The 20415-nt window shown below is 43.3% G+C and overlaps 1 protein-coding gene across 1 annotated transcript in view; it reads left to right on the top strand.

The window, feature by feature from the left end:
- The first annotated feature begins 201 nt into the window (after window positions 1-201).
- SLC39A12 (solute carrier family 39 member 12) overlaps window positions 202-20415 on the top strand; it is a 49874-nt gene continuing 29660 nt past the window's right edge. The window contains 9 exon segments of the mRNA XM_078378261.1: window positions 202-384; window positions 387-533; window positions 9194-9495; window positions 9678-9705; window positions 12069-12363; window positions 15590-15880; window positions 15999-16079; window positions 18157-18246; window positions 18522-18617. Coding sequence (XP_078234387.1) covers window positions 292-384; window positions 387-533; window positions 9194-9495; window positions 9678-9705; window positions 12069-12363; window positions 15590-15880; window positions 15999-16079; window positions 18157-18246; window positions 18522-18617 — 1423 coding nt within the window. The 5' untranslated portion in view covers window positions 202-291.

The raw sequence follows: 20415 nt of genomic DNA, 5'->3' as shown, positions 1-20415 counted from the left end.
TTGTTTGCTGTAAACTCCCTACAGGCACCCTGTTGTTCAGAAACAGTTTGTTACTGCAAATCAGCTTAGCTGTCCAGTTAACAAATCTTTCTAAACATATTGCAGTCACTCTAATTAAGGGGTTTTTCCTCCACGCCTTTTATTACTTTTATTATTTATAACTTTTCAGGTTTCAAGTTTTCTGTTAAAAACTGAAAAACCACAACCCAACAGGAACCAACGCCCAAATAAGTCCGAGCTCACAGGAAGAAGAGGAGATGTCTTGTGACTGCACATCCTGTTCTTTGGATAATGTCTTTGATTTTTATAGTTGTCCCTCATACTGCAGAACCACCACCTGACAGAGCACTGAAGGAAAACAGCAGCTTTGCTTCCCATCAAAAGCTACGTATTTGAGGGATGTTTTACATTTCATTTCAGCTAACAAAGACACTGAACATCACCAGAACCAGTCAAGAGAAATTATCAGGATGTTGCTGGAGAGAACTGTTTGTCCGCAAAGGATTTATGGCCTAGAAGAGGACTGTAATTTGGTTAGTGAATCCAGTGGTGAACAGAAAAATTGTTTGGATAATTTAGGGTGAAACTATTCTCTTTTTTGCATTTGTTCTCTAAGCAAAAACAACAAAAATGATTGGGTTTTATTGATGTATTTATTCAATTAGCATTACCTCTGTTCTCAGAAAATGCACTCAGTCTTTAAAGCATGCAAATATATTTTCATTACCATTTAGTTTTTCTAAGTTTGGGATCTTTTAGAAAAGCAAACGTATACACAGTGGTTTATGCTTCAAGTATGAGTCAGAATGGCCGGCGCGCGCGAGGGGCGCTTTCGCGCCATTGAGCCCCGCGCGTGGTTTGCTCCCTCTGCTCCGGTGGTGACGTGGACAACCTGGGGGCCTCGCGAGAGTTGGGGCGAGAGCCCTGATTATGTAAAGGAGCGCTGTGCGCAATTGGGCCTCTTTCGTTTTTCGGCAGCCAGGAGACTGCATCGCTGGAGCCTGGGCGGCTGAGGACGGTTTGGGGGAGTGGGGCTTGGTAGCTCCCTCCCCGAGGTTGGAGGGTAGTCGCAGGGTGGTGTGCGTGGCGTGTGTGTGTGCGCGTGTGGGTGAGTGTGAGTGGGTGCGTGCGTGACAGGGGAAGAAGAGTGGGTGACGGGGCGAGCATCGGGCGGTGCTCCCTCCCTCCCCCCGGTGGTTTGGTTGTTGAGCGGCGGCTCCCCCCCCCGCCGTCGCGATTCGGGGCGGCTGGGGGTGCCGATCGGAGGGCCGGGAGTGGGAGGTCATCGGCCCGAGGGCCTCGGCTAGGACACTCCCGAGGAGGCCGCTTGGCTGTGGATCGCTCGGGGGGTGGATTGTCGGCTTGGCGGCCAGCTCATCAGCTGATCGGCGGCCGTGCCGCAGTTGCGGTGGCGCGGCTCGGCTGCGGGGAATCGGCAGGAAGGAAGTTTTGAGGTTTGAGGGCTGGTGATAGCCCTGCACGGAGCGCAGTGGGAAGAGTGGGACCGAGGGACAGGTCCTGGTCCTGAGTTGGTGGGCTGACGGGAGGGGGGAATCTGGGTGACGGGTCTCTTTTGCCCCCCCCTGCCCCTCCACTACACCCCCTCCCTCGTTGCATGTGATAGGAGGAATACGGGTAGGGGGTATTCCTGGGCCTTTATTAGGAATAGGTGTGCAGGCCATCCTGGGATTTGTGGCGTAGGTTGGTAGCGTGGTGTCCTGCGGTTTGTCACAGGTTTCGCTTTTAGAAAGAAGGAGGGTTGCCTAGCTTGGAGGCCATTTTGTGCAGGGTTAGGGCCGCATGGTTTGGGTACGGCAGCCATTTTGGTTTTAGGTTTCCCTTTCAATTCCAAAGGGCTGAGGCCCAAGGGCTGGAATAAAAAATAATAATAATAATAATAATAATAATAATAATAATAAAAAATTACTGCATAACGCACAGACAATAAAAATAGACGAGTGAATTCATATTGAGACAATAACTGTAGAAGTTTCAAAAAAAAAAACACAAAGGAAGGAAGGAGGGGAAGTGTGCAAATACAGGCGAGGGGACAAGATTTGGCTAGTAGGGTACACGTTGGGAGGACCTGGTTAACGTTACTTGGTTGGTAGGGACGGGGCGAGTATTAATAATGCCGCCAAAGAAGGGAGGTGGATCCAACAAAGGTAAGAGTAGGGCTAAAAAGCGGGCTGTTCCCCAAATATCCCCGCTGCAGTCGTCGTCTGATGATGAATCATTGGCGATGCTGAGGGAATTGCAGGTAAAAATGGCAAGTTTAGAGGCTAGGAAGGCTGAGAGGCAGGTTCCTGTGGGCAACGAGGCTACACCACGTCGTTCGGTACATGAGACACGTGGACGCCGCAGGGCTGAAATAAGAGCTATGACTATTGAGCTAATGCAGCGTTTTGATGCACTTGATTCTGAGCAGGGGCAGAGCCCTGAAGGGCCGGAGATGGAGCAGGACCTGGAGGCGACGACGGTTGGTGCTGACAGGAGGAAAAGAAAGGGCGATGTGTCTGGCACTCAGGATCCCGGAGAAGGAACGTCTTACGAGCAGGAGTCTCATGAGGAGATTCCTTATAGCGGTGGAGGCGCTCTGGATGCTTCGGGTGACGCAAGGCGGGTTGCAGGTGAGTATGAGACCTCACACAATACAGCTAGTCAGGCAGCACAATGGCCATGGACGGGAGGCTTGCAACAGTCAGGAGTACCATCTAACACCTGTGCAACACCGGGTATGGCATGGCCTGGCAGCTGGTGGCCCCCTATGGGGCCGCAGTGGTTTGGATGGGGTATGCCCATGCAACCCTCCTTGCATAGTACACCAGCAGACGAAGGTAAGCGAGGGGCTACACAACAGCATCCATCTGTGCCGAACACGGGATATAACACGGTTCCTATAGCATCTATGCCTTACACAGATTACAGTACGCCTCTGGGTGACCATTTGACGCCTGCAATTAAGGAGCGGATTTGGAGAGGCGATTTCATTGATTTCTATGACCTCCTTAACCGGGAATTTGAAGTCAAAGAAATCGACAAGGATGATGAGAAGTTAAAGGAGAAACATAGACGTAAAAGGCCAGACAGGAACTGGACCAATTGGGTCACGGGGTTCACCATATATGCAGGTGTGTTGGTTAAAATGCAACCTTGGAAGGCTTCTGCCTTGTTCCAATACTTTGATATTATGCGGCGAGCAAAGGCGGAGTTTGAGGGCCAGGCTTGGTTGCGTTATGATGAGGCCTTCAGAATGCGAAGTGCGATTTGACCAGAGTTACGCTGGGATGAGACACACCCGGGACTCTGGCTGCAACATATGTCACCAGCAAAAGCTACCTTAGGCGATAGATTCGACTGTGGGCATTTAAATTTAAAGTACTCGAGTGGTGCTGGTGCCCGCCAGGGGGCGGGGCAGGCGGTTCAACCCCGCCTGCCTTGTTTTGAGTTTAATAATAAAGGATCCTGCAATAAACCCCAGTGCAGGTTTCGTCATGAATGTATTGGATGTGGGGGAAAACACCCGCGAAGCAGCTGTTTTAAAGCTGGGGGGCAGCGTCAGAACAGAGCAGGGGGACAGCAGAGGAAGCCTGATGGCGGGGGCGGAACTCCGGGAAAGGGGCCCCACGCCAGTTAGGGTGGAGGTATTACAGGTTGGTTTAGATGCATATCCCAACAGGGAGGATGCAGTGTATTTACAGTTAGGTTTTAAGTTTGGATTTCGGATTCCTGCAGCGGGGGTCAGGAAGGCATTTATGGCTCGGAACCTGAGGTCTTTGAGGGGTTTGGAGGCGGTGGCAAAAGAAAAGATTGGTAAGGAGGTCAAGGAAGGTAGGGTGCTGGGGCCGTTTGAGGAACCACCCTTAGTTAACTTGAGGGTGTCGCCTCTGGGGATCGTGCCCAAGAAGGCTCCGGGAGAGTTTAGGCTTATACACCACTTATCTTTCCCGGAGGGTGAGTCGGTGAATGATGCCATCCCCGAGGAATTATGCTCAGTCCGCTATACGTCATTCGACGAGGCGGTAAAAATGATTAGGGGATGTGGAATAGGCGCTGAACTCGCGAAAGCTGATGTTAAATCGGCTTTTCGTATTTTGCCGGTGCACCCGAATGATTTCAATTTGTTGGGATTTTATTTTCAGGGACATTATTATGTTGACAGAGCTCTTCCTATGGGATGTTCTGTTTCATGTTCAACGTTTGAAAAGTTTAGCACGTTTATTGAATGGTGGATCAGGCAGAGGGCTGGATGTAGTGATACAGCTCATTACCTGGACGATTTTTTGTTTTGTGGAAGGGCAAACTCCGGGAGGTGTCAACGGTTGTTGGACACCTTCCGGGAGTTGGCGGGTGAGTTAGGCTTACCATTAGCAGAAGAAAAGACAGAAGGGCCAGCGACAAGATTGACGTTTTTGGGGATAGAGGTGGACACAGTTCAGCAGACCTCTAGACTGCCCCAGGACAAACTGGCCAACATTAGGAGGGTGATTGCTAGTTTGCGGCAGAAAAAGAAGGTAACTCTGAAAGAGCTGCAGGAGGCAGCTGGCCATTTGAATTTTGCTTGTAAGGTGATAGCCCCTGGGAGGGCCTTTGTTAGGCGGCTTTACAGCGCCATGTCAGGTTTGAGGAGGCCGTTTCATAAGGCTAGGGTTACGAAGGGGTTGCGTGAGGATCTTCGAGTTTGGGAACAGTTTTTTGATCAGTTTAACGGGGTTTCCTTTTGGAGGTCGGAGATTAGACTTAAGGCAGAGGTGCAAGTAAATTCGGATGCGGCTGGATCCCTGGGGTTTGGAATTTATTACCGGGGTCGATGGTGTGCAGGAACTTGGCCGGAGGATTGGCATAGGCGGGGTATCACGAGGGACTTGACATTTTTAGAATTTTTCCCGATTGTGGGGGCCCTTTGGCTCTGGGCTGAAGAATGGTCCAACACTGTGGTTCATTTCTGGTGTGATAACCAGGCGGTGGTACATATTGTCAACAAATTGACATCCAGATCAGATAGAGTTATGCACCTGGTTAGAGCATTCACGTTGCGAGCATTGCGCTTCAATGTGGTGGTTCATGCCCGTCACGTCCCTGGCGTGGACAATAGGATTGCCGATGCTCTTTCGCGTCAACAGATCCACCGTTTCCGGGAACTGGCACCGGAAGCCAAGGATCTGCCAGAGGCTCTTCCGTCAGAGGTATGGCGGATTGGCGGGATGAAGCGACAAGAGCGATAGGTATGGCATTGGCCCCGAGAACATATAAAAAATATAAGGCGACAGGGCGTGAGTTCTCAGAATTTAGGAAGTTGAGACAGTTAAGACAGGCATGGCCGGCACCGGTGGAGCACATTCAGCAGTTTATAGTTGATTTACACTGGAGAGGTTTGACGCCTGGCACCATAAAAGGCAAGCTGGCGGCTCTGAGCTTTTATGCCAGGGCAAATGGCATTAGGGATACGTCCAATGACTTCAGAATTAAAAAGATGATCGAAGGTTGGGCCAGGGAAAGGGGGAAGAGGACGGACGATAGGACTCCCATATTGCCGGCACTTCTTAGTCGTCTTTGTGAGGGTTGGGGAAGGATTTGTACAGATAAGTATGAGGAGTCACTGTTTCGGGCGGCTGCTTTGTTGGCCTTTTTTGGGGCTATGCGAATCAGCGAGCTTGTAGCATTGGGAAAGAAGGATGTGTCACGGAAAGCATTGCAGCTGGAGGACGTGACGGTATGGGATGATCAGGTGAGGGTTAGGTTGAGGAGCTCCAAAACGGATCAGTATGGGTTTGGGTGTATGGTTATTTTGGGTCAGTGTAGTTTAGTTAGCATATGTCCAGTTAGAGCTATCAGGGAATTTGGGATCTTGCGAGGGACAGAGAAGGGTTATTTCTTTCAGCACAAGGATGGAAAACCTCTCACCAAGTACCAATTTTGGTCACTAACTGATAGGGCGTTGAAAAACATAGGGATTGGGAATATGAGGTTTGGGACGCATTCATTTCGAATAGGGGCAGCTTCAACGGCAGCCCTACTGGGGTATGATGCTGGTAAAATCAAAAGGTTAGGTCGCTGGTCTTCTGGATGTTTTCGGAAATATATCAGACAACTACCTAACGTGTAGGCAGATGTTGTTTTTGTTTTTCAGATGGCGGGATGCGAGAGGTCCGGAAGAGCGTCTTGATTGTCGGCCACAGCTACGTATTTTGGGCCGCGCGCTACGCGGCTTCTTCCCACTGGGGAAGTGATTTAGGGCTTGGCGCCCGTGCATCCATTGTATGGAAGGGCATGCGTGGCATGCAATGGGTTCAGTTTGGTAGAGTGGCCACCTTTGGTAATGCACCTCCGGACATCTTGGTGGTGCATTTGGGGGGTAATGATCTGCCCCGATTGCCTGGAAAGGCTTTGATATTGGATATTTTAAGGGACCTGCGCAGACTACACGCATTATACCCAGCCATGCGGATAGTTTGGTCATCAATCATACCGCGATTAATTTGGCGTGGGGCGCGTGACATGTTTAAGGTTCATAAGGCTAGTCGCCGGGTCAATAAGGAAATTTGTGGAGGCGTCAGCAAATGCGGCCTCGGATCTGTGATTGATCACAACAGAATCCAAGTATCCAATATGAGCTATTTTCGTAAGGATGGTGTCCACCTGTCTGACGCAGGTTTGGACGTATTTTTGGAGGATATTAGAGGGGGCCTGCTAAGGGAGCTTGGTGCTCTTGGTGGGTACATGGGACATAGACAAGGCTAGGCCTCATGTGTTGGCGGGTAGTGCGGGAATAACTGATTGTCACGGTGTCTCCCTTTGGTAATTTGCATAAAATAAACAGCGATCCAGTCCTGACGGCACTGGGGATCGTGCAGTCACAGGGCCGAAGGTGACTGGGACGCTTGACCACCTACGGACCAAAAGGTTATCAAATGCGATGGCTGGAGGTCCGGGGGGTTAGTGAAGGCCTTATAGGTTCCTCCTGTCGTGGGACAGCGGGAACCTGGGGTCTGGGACTCGCCCATTGACTTATAAGGAAGGATTTGGCGTTATTTCCCCGCACTACCGCAGGCCCCCTCAAGTTTGGTATTGGTTAATTGATTAAACTAAGTTCGTTAATAAAGTGTGGCCCAGAGTTAAATCCAATAATGTTGTCTCGCGTCTTCATTTCGGGGCTGGGGGAGCAATGGCCGGCGCGCGCGAGGGGCGCTTTCGCGCCCTTGAGCCCCGCGCGTGGTTTGCTCCCTCTGCTCCGGCAGTGACGCGAGCAACCTAGGGGCCTCGCGAGATTTCGGGCGAGAGCCCCGCTTATTTAAAGGCAGCGCTGTGCGCAGTTGGGCCTCTTTCGATTTCGGCACCCTCCCGCCCACCCGATTTCCAGTGTGCTTTTGGGGTCGCCTGTTTTGGGGCCGGATAGGAATTTTTGACCTTCTTCCTGATTGGCCTGTGGAAGGGGGGATTTTTCGCCTATCCCACACTGGAATAGGGTTTGTTGTTACGGGGAGTCTTAGGGATATGTTAGCAGTCGGTCACACGGGCGGGTAGTGCGGGAATAACTGATTCGTCACGGTGTCTCCCTTTGGTAATTTGCATAAAATAAACAGCGATCCAGTCCTGACGGCACTGGGGATCGTGCGGTCACAGGGCCGAAGGTGACTGGGACGCTTGACCCCTTACGGACCAAAAGGTTATCAAAGGCGATGGCTGGAGGTCCGGGGGGTTAGTGAAGGCCTTATAGGTTCCTCCTGTCGTCGGACAGCGGGAACCTGGGGTCTGGGACTCGCCCATTGACTTATAAGGAAGGATTTGGCGTTATTTCCCCGCACTACCGCAGGCCCCCTCAAGTTTGGTATTGGTTTAATTGATTAAACTAAGTTCGTTAATAAAGTGTGGCCCATAGTTAAACCCAATAATGGTTGTCTCGCGTCTTCATTTCGGGGCTGGGGGAGCAATAGTTCAGCTGGTTTCATTTTGCAATATTTTAACCATAACCAACACTATCTCATATCAATTTCCCATTTCCTATAAGCTTCAAACTGTTAATAAAAGAAAAAACCCAAACTCTGGATGATTAAAGGAAAACTGAGGGCCAATTCATATATCCCTGCTAGCCTTCTATTTGTTTGGGGGCAGGACAACCTCTATTAGGCCAAGTAAAATACAGCTGATCATTGGGTTTCAAAATGGCCACTAGCTGTAGAAAATGGCTCCCTGCTGTGTTAGGGACGGATTCCTCGCAATACAGGCACCAGAAAATAGCCACTGTATGGAGGATCTTCGCTGGATGAGCAGGTATTTCGCCTACTGGAATGCACTGAACAGTTTTCAATGCGTTTCAATGGGTTTTTTTTTTTTATTTCGCTTGACAACGTTTTCACTCCACAGTGATTTCGCTGGAACGAATTAATGTCAAGCGAGGCACCACTGTATTTTGAAACCAATATGGATAACAGGGCATTTAATATGTCTATAGCCAAAGTTGGCTTTTAAATTAGTGGAGAATAGGCTGTTTCAGAGTAGATGAATGCAGCATGTAACAGGTGGAATGGACCCTTCAGTCAAAAGGGAGTGCTTCATCTCTCTATGATAGCATAAAGTGCCTTCCCTCCTCAAGCCATTGGCTGCTTATGCCTTCAGCTGCATGAATAACACTGCAAGGACTTGGAAAGTTGTCCTTAGCATGAAATTTGCAGACCAGCTTTGTGGGAGAATTTGTAATGGAAACCACGGTGCATCGAAACATAAGCAACAAGTTCCTGTTTTATACACCATTTCGCCCTGGTGAATCTTGGACATTTATTTTCCTACTCAATTGATTTTAATGGGAGGAAAACATCTATGTTAGTTTAAGGCATCAGTTGTAACTACTTTTTAATAGAATATAAGAGCTTTGGGACTGGTATACCGAAACTCTCTGTTTTGGTGCCTTTTTGCTTGCTCTGGCTGATTGGAACCCAAGGCATTCTGACCCACCACTCCATGATTTCCTAACCTTTTTCACCCAACAGATCTGTAAGGTAGATTTCAACCTACGTCCACTTGAAGTGAGACCTTGGGCCAAATTAGAGAATCTGCCACTGATGCAATTGGAAGGCAAGTGATTAAGTCCCTCCAATACCCTGCCTCTCACTGTCTAACTTGTACCGATTCCAATATTTGTCAGAGGCTTGTCTTTAGTGTTACTTGAGATTTATTACCATTGTTTTATTCACAGTGCCTTCTGTCTGATACTTTGATATTAATTGCTGGAGGAGATTTAAAAACTCATCTTACTGAACAAGTATTGCAAAAAATGTCCCTCATTCTTTTGTACTATATCGTTCATTCGATGGAAATTTGTGCATCAACTCTCCATCTAAAGACCAGAGATTACAATGCTTTCCTTAATGGCATGCTCAATTTAGGAAGTAATGAAGACTCACATTATTTCTCTCAGAATGAAATGGAATATGTTCCGGAGAAAAGAAGGAAGCATTTTAAAATGCCTGAAAATGAGGAAAAATGTAAAATGAGGTAGTACAAAAGTAAAGAAGGATTCTTCAAAGTAGAATTACATTGACAAGGGCAACTATTCAAATTATATTTCTTCAACTTTACCTGTCTGACTAGACTGGGTGGCTGCACAGATTTTGTCAGTCACTGGTGCTGGGAATATTCTGATATGTATCGACATTGTGACACATAACCTCCTGGTTCAGCCTAAATCTGAAGGATCTGAAGGAACTGGTGAGCCAGAAATTCAACACAAAGCATTGAAGCTCATTTTTTTGAGAATGATTTTTTTTTTCTTTATCAACTTTATCAGCGAGCTTTATGTAGCTGATAAATGGGGAAAAAAATGACCAGGAATGGAATTTAGTAAACATCAGCACAACATGTTGGAATGCTTTCAAAAAAGAAGAAGCTTGATCAACATTATAACCATTCTCAGAAAAAGCACTTTTCCCCCATCTTTATTAGTAAGCAAAAGTATCTTGAGATTTTTTGGTGTGGATACTCCTACCACACTACACATCTTTAGTTTGGGAGTAGCTGGAATACATATTAAATTCAAGTTTCACTAAAATCTGTATACAGATACATAGCTTAACATGCTAATAACATCTATGAAGGATTTATGCTGACCACATAAAGCTCTGTAGAACTATAAGGTAATGTGCGGTCATCAGAGCAGGGCCTGCCTGCATCCCAGCATAACCACCACTGTTGAACCCCACATATTTCCAGTCCTAATGTCTGAATAAGAGTAATGTTAAGAGTCAGTACACAAAACTTATTCACAGCTGGTATTTGGTAGTTTTTTGTTTTTTGTTTTTTTGTTTTTTGGGGGAAGTAAATACATGAATGACGAGGCTCCTAAACAGCAGCACTTTTGAATCATGTTACCATCTAGACAGGGCGTTCTGTGAGGTCATTACATCCAGATTCTAAAACCACCTAACTGCAGCCCTATTAGGAGTTTTCTTTCAAATGTAAGCAGCTGTCATAACATGCTGTAACCTTGGCAAACTATCAAATGCTGTTGAAAACAGCTACTACATACTTCATTCTCCCCTCTCCTCTTTGTAAGATAATGTGTAGTTACCATGCCATTCACTACCAATGACATAGAGGAGCATAAACAAAAACCATGTGGCTAGTTGAGACTGCACCTCATATTGTTTTTTTTTTTTTCCCAAATCAGGCATCATTCTGAGATGAGAGGAGACTTAAAAGGCAATTATACCTGCAGGGTTGGACTTACAATTATAAAAAGGGAGGAAGCAGTCTCAGATGAAAGATACTGGGAACTGCAGCAAAGGTCCCCTGACAATTCCCTTCTGTTTGAGGACAGATCTGCCTACCTTGTCTGTCCTGTACCCAACCACTCCCAAACTAGCTTGATGCCTTCAGGTGTAGTGGAGGACCCACTGTGACCACTGTAGTAAAATTTAACTGGCAGGACATTTCATTTTTTTTTTCCTGGAATGGAGGTGGAAGCTATCTTGTCTTTTGGACAGATAGAAAATGCCTAAGACAGAGCAGAACATAATATTTGTTCTCCATCTCAGATTCAGGTATGTAGTAACCAAGGTGACCCAACTTTATCTGGTGTCTGAGACAAAAAAATCCACCACACATATATAATTTGTTTTTGTTTTTTGAAATTAAAAATACTTTGGAGGAAATAGATAGAGAGAAAAATCGTGTGGCTAGATGTTCCAGCAGTCCAAAGCATCATGCCCAGCTTAGTACATCATTGGAATACTACCCAGAGTCATGCTCCCAATCTTTTTGGAGAACCAAATAACAAATCACATGGGAAAAGACTGTCTGAATCCTTCTGAAAAAAGTAGAAGCCCGAAGCAGCAGACAAAAAAAACCAACAACTCCACAATGGGAGCAAAAATGGCCAGACTGATTCAAATTGGCCTTTTTGTCACATGATCAGTTTTTTATAAAGAGAATTCATGTATTTTACATTGAGAGTGAATCCTGCAGTATTTGACTGTGTAGTCGTAGTCTGACTTAGACTTATTTATTATTTGCACACCAATGTAATTACTGTATATACTTGACTATAAGCTGACCCGAATATAAGCTGAGGCACCCAATTTTACCACAAAAAAACTGGGAAAACATATTGACCCGAGTATAAGCCAAGGGTGGAAAATGCAGCAGCTACTGGTAAATTTAAAAAATAAAAATAGATACCAATAAAATTACATTAATTGAGGCACCAGTAGGTTAAATATTTTTGAAGATACTGCCCTTCTGAGCTGCAAGACACACTTCACTGCCTGTGGAGGCAGGACTCATACCGTATGTTGCGCTTATCTACTGTTCTACTGCTGCATAACAAGATGGAGGGAGACGGAGGATGGAGGAGGAAGGTGGGAGGAGGAAGGTGGGTACATGGAATATGCAGGAGGAGGAGGATGGGAGTGTCCTGGAAGTGGAAATGCAGTGTACTTAACCTGGGTCATTGGACCACCCACAGAGGCTGCAGGTGTCCGTAGATGAGCGAGGGAGTTCGGAGAACACCTGCTCTGCAGGGGAGAACATGAAATTTTGACACTGACTCAAGTATAAGCTGAGGGGGTGCTTTTTCAGCAAAAAAAAATTGTGCTGAAAAACTAGGCTTATACTCAAGTATATACAGTAAGTATATCTATATCAGTTTTTCCTTCTGTTTTCAGTGTATTGATGTAAGTATACTAGAGGAAGAAGCTGCTGCATACAGCAGTGGCGCTGATGAAAAGACCACTCCCCATCTGGCTGCTGCTATTCTTACAATGGCTCTGAAAGGAATGTGCCTATATGAACCACATTAACCCATGCCAGAATACTTTATGAAATATATTTTCCATTGCTTGAACGGCACTAATGAACTTCATGTAACAGGTAGATTTCATGTTATCTGAAAAGTTGCTTTAACAGAGAAAGTTAAAACTAAAAAAAACAAAAAACAACCCTCTAATCACAACAAATACAGCCATAGGTATTGCAGAACCATTGTTCTTAATGTTTGGGCTTCCTTCTTAGAAGTGATAGCTCAGGATTGTACAACACATGGCCCTTTGGAAGTCTGAAACTTCAACTCCCGAAAGCCCCATCAAGCATGCTTACAGCGAAGAATTACAAGAGATGTAGTCCAAAACATACTGAGGAACAGCATTCCCCATCCTGGGAAAGATAGTTAAAATGGTCAGAATGCCTGAAAAGGTTAGTGTACAGCTATTCTAGAAAAAAAAAGATACATGTGTACAAAGAGACAGGAAGATTTTGAAGGAACAGTAATAGCACTGAACTTATCACAGGGAAGCACCAGTTATTACACACTGAATGTAAAGTGTATATCACATTTGCAGATCTACGTGGGGTTCAGCACCAGAACAATGGAATAGTCTTTCCAGAAAAGGCTGCCATGCAGCAGTTCTAAATTTGTATCCCCAGCATAAGCAAGGCTCTCTCAAGGAAACTGAACATGATATGGGAACCATACATGCTGACACCTCTCTGTGTAAATTGGACTGCCTACATAGCTTCAGTCTAAGGTCATCATGCATTTATAAAGATTCTGTCACTGAATTCTTTTTCAATTCTGAAAGTTTCTCACTGTTTAATTTATGTTTCATGTATAGATTTTATAGAAAATAAAATATTTTAGCTCTTAGAGTTGCATCATGTGAGCCATGAACTATAGAGAGATCATTTGAAGTATATCTGCAGTTCACGTCTCATCATACTGATAATCACAATAGGATTTTTTTTTCCTTTCAGTATCGTGGAAGAAAACAATTTGAAGGGTTTGTGAGTGACTAAGTAAGGATGAGTAATCCATGTAATACACAGTTTCATTCTTCAGGCTTCATTTGTATTAAATGGGTTACTGATACACCTGGATAAAGTAATATACTGTATTCTTAATGGATTCTTAAGAACCATGTTTTTAGGATCTCACTTGGTCGTATAAAAAATCTAGCTTGTTGTTTGTAGGATTCATCTCCTTTCAAAGGGAGAGTGGTACTAGATGGCAAATTTCTTTTTCTTAAAAAAAAAAACCAGCAAAACTTTTCCGGGAGGTAATGAATCATGAAGCATATGGGATGTAGGTGGCTTAATTTGCCATGGGCAATCTTGTTTTATTTCAGCCAGTAAATAAATTTAATAACAGTATGTTATTTTTAAAAAATACATTAAGACAGGCTGGTGGCTCTCCTAGCTGAGTGCAATATTCCTGATAGATCTCTCCTTTTTGGATATTTTACAACTACAGTGACAGGCCCAGAAGCCTGTAGGTGGAAGCTGCAACTTGACACTGGTAGCACATTCTACCTTCTTTCACTAAAGTCTTAAAGCCTGTGGGAGGGTAGCAAAATGGTGGATATGCAATGGCTTTCTCTTCAGTTTGGGTATCATTGTCTACTTGAATTACCTATTGAGAACCACTAGATATGAATCAGAGGAAAGAAACAACACAGAAGAGACCCTTGTTCCTTTTCTTATATTGTAGCCTAGCATTAACATCTCAAGCAGGCACACATACCTTCTCAAATCGTCTGCCAGCATGTTGGCTAACTATACTAAATCCACCCAGGAAAGATGTGCAATATCTACAATCACAGCAAACATTTTCATGACAGATGCAGTATTCGTATATACTTAAGATGCATGTATTTCTAGTTCATATAGTTCTTTCATCTTGAATGTGCACAAGACTTCATGTAGGAAGCACCACACATCTGAGCTCAAAGGACATGAGCAACTTCCTTTTTTACTCCTTTAGTGATAGACCTGAAGGGCAGATTGTTGGAACTTAGTGTCATTTATTGTTCAGTGGCTTTCTAGGACTGTTTACAGTCAATCATGTCTGAAACTTTAGTGAAGAAAGCAGTCTTCATTCTTTAGTTTTAATTTAATATCTCTCTGTCCTCTAACAAATTCTTAGCAATAGATCACATCTATATATATCTCTTTGTACCCCACTATTACTGTAAGAAGCTTTAGGTGGCGTAAATTCCATCATCTTTCATCTCTTCAAAATCGTTTTGGTAGCTTAAGCTGAAAGAAAATAAATGACCAAAGTCATCCTCTGAGATTCATAGCTGGGTAGGCCTGCCGTGGAACATACAGACTGGAAAAAATGTTACCATTTCATTTTTTTTATAGTATGAAACGGATGAAATAATTATCACAACAGTAGGCTTAAGTTGTGCTGGACCTTAAATACCGAAGGGAGCTCTGGAGAAAGACACTCCTTTTTTGATCAATCTTTATTCTTTTTTAATTGCTTTATTAATAAGCATATTTTTGAGAAGACCACTGCTTGAAATGACATGTTTTATGGTATTGCTAAATTTTATCTTCCATTTTTCACATACTTAAGAAAATGATTTTTTTTTTTGTTGATAACAGATGGTGCTGGATTTTTAAAACTGCTAATTAAATTAAAATTCAGATGAAATGATACACAAGTAGGATATCAATATTTAAGTAAATATAGTTGCTATTAAAAGAGCCAATATATCTATCACTTTATTATTTTGTTACTGTTTTCATATTAATCTCTATAAATGAGAAGCCTATATATTCAAAACAGCCATAGAAACAGCAAAAACACATACTTAGATGTTTCAAAACAATAAACGTCTATGACCTGCCTTCACAGATTTATTCTGTGGCTTATTTTCTATCTGATCATGGAACAAATTCAAAATGTCAAATATTTAACATTTCCATTAGGTGCCTGCTTAACTTTCTGTTGATAACTTCCAAAGACAGGAGTTTCAACAAAACCAGGGACAGCCCTACCATTAGGTAGAGTGAGGCAGTCACTGAATATTCACTTTCATTAGGAGGATAGAGCTATTGTGTTCTATGCCAAATGAGGTGTATCTCCTAAGATATCTATAGAACCCTTGTGTAATGGTGGATTCTGTTCATATTATTATTGTTGAACTATCATTCTTTATTAGCTTCTGTATGTGAAATACAGGGGGAAAGTAGTCTTCATTTTCATCTCAAACAAGAACATGTTCTGATTTTTGTGTGCAAGTTAAACATTCACATACTTAGGGTATCATAATCAATTAAAATTTAACCTTCATTAAATCTGTGCTCAGGGCAGCACTAATTAAAGCTGTGAATTTTGGTTGTACTGTGGGTGGTGACAGTGGTGAATATTTTCCATATTTTCAAGTTCTGTGCATCTGTGAAAATTTGAAAGTGTCATATATCAATAATGATTTTCCTCAACAGCTTCAAAGACTTGCTTTCAGTAACTATCCATTATCTCCCACACAGACATGTTTCTCTGCAAATGAGGTTGCAAAGATATTTTTACAAGGTAGGAGTCGGTTTGTTTCTAAAGAACATTTTAATCAAATGAGCCTGGCCATTATTCAGCAATTATTAAGTTGTTCTTATTATTTATTTATTTATTTATTTATTTATTTATTTATTTATTTATTTATTTATTTACTTACTTACTTACTTACTTACTTACTTACTTACTTACTTACTTACTTACTTATTAGATTTATACCCCGCACCAACTGGCGGCCAGCCACTCTGGGCAGCTAACAACGACAAAACAAACAACGCAATTTTAAAGCACAGTAAAAATAAAATAATACAAATATTCAACAGATACAATAACTAGCAGGATAAATTAAAACAGATGGCTCTAAAGATGGTAGAAAGGATGATGAAAGGACGGCAGAAAGAATGATAAAATGGAGGCAGAGATATCAGCAATTTAATGCTCAGGGAAAGCCTGACGGAAGAGCCAAGTTTTCAATGCTCGTTTAAACCCATCCAACGAGGGAGCCAGGTGTATCTCCATGGGCAGATTGTTCCACAGGCGGGGGGGCGACCGCCGAGAAGGCCCAGCTTCTTGTTCTTTTCCTCCTGGCCTCCTTCGGGGTCAAGGCCCTCAACTGCCCTGCCTGTGAAGAATGGGTATTACGGACAGATCTGGCTGGGAGCAGGTGTTCTGCTAGATACCGAGGTCCTAAACCGTTTAGGTCTTTGAATGTTATCATCATAACCTTGAAGTCAATGCGGAAATGAAATGGTAGCCAATAAAGGGTGGCTAGAATGGGTGAGATGTGCTGAAATTTCTTCACCCCAGTCATTAATCTGGCTGCAGAATTCTAAGCCAGTTGTAGTCGCCACATCAACCTCAAGGGTAGCCCCACGTAGAGAGCACTGCAGTAGTCTATTCTTGAGATTACGAGGGCATGAATCAAAGACATGAGCACCCCTGCGTCTAGATAGGGATGCAGCTGGGCAATCCTCCAAAGATGGAAATGGGCTGCCTGGACCACAGATGTCACCTGAGTTTCCATAGTGAGATCTGGCTCCAGACAGATGCCCAAACTGCGAACCTAATTCTTCGTGGGAAGAGTCACTCTCCCAAACGAAAGGCAGTTTCCCAACCCACTGACACCAGGGCTGCCCACGCACAAGATTTCTGTCTTGTCCAGATTCAACCTCAGTCCATTTGCCCTCATCCACCCCAGAATGGCTCCCAAGCAGCGCTCAAGGGATGGAACAATTTTGCAAATGTATGGAATCATAATGAACTTCCCTACATCTCTGGAAAGTGAGTTGTGATGTCATTATATGTTAAAGCAAACACTGGTTAATCATGTTGATGCAAAGCAAAATGTCATTGGGACCATGTTGTAACCAATAGAATCCAATATTATTATTCATTGCAACAATAGGTTATAGTAGTTCCGAAATAGACACAACATTGTGATAGAGTACTTAATGTTTCAGGAGTAAGAAACTGGATGGCTTTCAATACATTTCCCACTTACTTTCATTTCCAAGCATCTGTAAAGCAACATGGGTCTTGGCACATGCTGTGTTTCAACATTTTTCATGGTCATCAGGATAATAAAAGCTGATGCTATCATTCCCTGTCTTTGAATATGCCCTTGATTAGTAATCAAGCAGTGGATTTGTCTCCAACTGTGCTCTATATTCTCTTGCACCAGGCATTACTAACTTATATCATTCTGATTCATTAGATTCTCTGTTCCCTTGCATGTCTCTGCAATATCAGGTGACTTTATCCCTTGCCCAGCTTCACTACATTAATCTTTTCTATACTTCAACTGTCCTAGACTTGCCTAATGTTCCTCAGATAAAGAAGTTATGATTAGGAGGAGGTTGATCTGTCAATTTTACTTTCTTTCACAGACAGTGTTTTAATATATTTATGAAGAAACTGGAGAGGGGAAGAGTAAGTTCTTACCTAATTAAAAAGTACAAAAGAAATTTGCACCCCAGGCACATGGCAAATTCAGTTTGAACAATTATTCCCAGCAATGAATTGACCATATTGTGTCTTTTACTGAGTTGCCATTAAGATGAGAAACCTGCAAGGAAAAGAGGTGGCAACCCTAATTTAGCATTATAAACATGGTTGAATGTGCAGTGATTCCTGAAAGCCAAAATGTCAAGAAATAGGAACTTTTGCCACCTGGCTGGCTGGACAAATCTGTCAACTTCACTTTCTTCTATACCAGAGGTCTCCAAACTTTTGAGGGTGAGGGCCACATTGAATATTTTAAACATTTTTGAATGCTGAAGGAACATGCGCGTGCATGGCTGCCCGCTCCTACCCCCACACGGATGCCCCAAAACTTAACTTCATCTGTGTTATCGGTTTCTATTTCACAGAATATAGCTATAGCACTCTTGCTCTTTTGGTCATTACAATTGGATCTATCTTCGTCATGGCTCTCATTCTATTAAATTCAAAATAAGAATGCTACCCTGTTTCCCCCCAAATAAGGCAGGGTCTTATATTAATTTTTGCTCCAAAAACACATTAGGGTTTATTTTCATGGGATATTTTTTTTTCATGTACAACAATCTACATTTATTCAAATACAGTCATGTCATCTTCTGGTTGCTGCACAATGGTGGAGGGTGGGGTTTCACTTAACTAGGGCTTATTTTTGGGATAGGGCTTATATTACAAGCATCCTGAAAAATCCTACTAGGGCTTATTTTCAGGTTAGGTCTTATTTTGGGGGAAACAGGGTATACTCTGATTTTACAGCTCTTTGTGAGGTTAGCTGTAGGAACCTTCTCTGGAGATGCCCTGCTATATATTATTCCACAGACAATATTTATCTGTCTGTTTTTAAAAGGATATGTCTCAAATACCAAAATATTCAAAATATGATGCCATCTACACATAAAGTAAGTTCACATATTACAGTAAACCATGATGCATCATGACTGGAATGAGCCTCAGAAAGTATTGGACTTGCATAGTGCTGTGTTGCTTTGAAGCAAGTGGTTTCACTTCTGCTTTTGGCTAAGTGGAGTGTTCCTTTGAACTGCCATGTTCATTCAAATCTCATTCACATTTGTCAAGCTTTGGTTAATTTCAACTGTCCTTTGTTTGGAACAGGCTAACACCAAGCCTTTGATTTTGAAGGAAACTTATTTCAACAAGCCGCAGTTCAGAATACCCACAGATTTAGGTTCAAGTGGGACCCTAAACTATGATTCTTCAAAATTTTAAGTGAAAATTTCTGGCTGTGACAGATGGGGAGAGTGCATAACCTGAGGATGATTGTGACACCTTGGTGTCTAGCATCCTTTCTAACTATAGAGTTAAGAAATTTGAAGACAATGGCTTGAAACCAAACAAAGATTTTTAGGGCCAACTATGTTCTACTTCTGACTGTCTTAATTTATTCACTGCAGGTAGTGGGACTACAGTCTGAGACTACAGTTTGGATGTGAAGGCCTCCGAGATGTATTCCATCTTCGTAAAGGTTGTTTTTAAAGGTGTGAAGGAGAAATAGGAAAGAGAGAGAAAAATGAGAGTGAGCCGTGCCCTCAAATAAAAGCGTCGGAGAAAGAGTGAGAGATAAAAGAAAAGAAAAGATTGGTTGTAGAGGAAAACGATGGGAAGGAATTGAAGGAGAAAGAAGTAAAAGGAGAAGTCTGTCTGGTAGAGGAAGGAAAGGGAAAGGAGGAGGAGGAGTAAACCCTACCAGTGTGGGAGGAGGATATAAAGGATCAAGAGAGAAGGAGAGTTTTGAGTGTACCGGGGAGAGATAAAGGAGGGGGAAATAAGGGAGAGAGAGAGAGGAAAGAAGCAGAGTCTCAGATATGAAAAAACACACGAGTTATTATAAGACTTTCCCAACTTAAAGATGGGAAGATTATTGCCTGACCCTGATCTAAAAGAAAAGAAGGTGACAGTAACAGAGACTCAAGAATGGACGATGGTGGTCTTCCCTCAAGGGCAAGGTCACTGGAGGAGGGTAATCAGACCAGATTCGACTTTCAGTCAGCCACAGTGTGAGGGAGATTGGGCCAGGCATCCTTGTTGCAGCACGATATGCGCGGTGAGGAACGCTCCGCTAAGGAAGCCCACGAACAAAGAGCGGTTTGGACCAGCCCTGTCAAATAAAAGGAATTGCTCCAGTCTCCTAATAAACTCAATCTCAAAAGGGTGTTGCACAAGAGGAATCCATGAAATCAGAATGAAAAAAAGCTTTCATTTGCACACAAACTTTCTCAAAACCTCATTATTGCCCATTTCAGTTTATATCCTACTAATGCCCTCCTTATCTATGTATTTATGCTATATTATGACTTCAAATACATGATAATGCTGCATCATAAGAACTCTTCTGCAACTGTTCATGCAATGGTTCGTGGAACTGTGGTACTGCAATTTCTCCCTCTACTTATTGTTCTTTGGATATGTAATTAGGAATCTGTTACCTGGCAACCTGATGCTAAGAATTTTAAATGGCAGCTCTATCTATATGTACTGTTGGTGTACAAGGCCAATGTCAAGATAATATTACTGCAGGTTAAGACAAAGGACTGGCACATCAGTCAGTACAATCCGTAAGTAACATTTATTTATTTATTTATTTATTTATTTATTTATTTATTTATTGGATT

The sequence above is a fragment of the Pogona vitticeps genome, chromosome 6 (genome assembly GCF_051106095.1).
Source record: "Pogona vitticeps strain Pit_001003342236 chromosome 6, PviZW2.1, whole genome shotgun sequence".
In the NCBI taxonomy this organism is placed as follows: domain Eukaryota; kingdom Metazoa; phylum Chordata; class Lepidosauria; order Squamata; family Agamidae; genus Pogona; species Pogona vitticeps.
The sequence above is the reverse complement of the archived record's forward strand: the minus strand, read 5'-3'. Positions and strand labels throughout refer to the sequence as shown.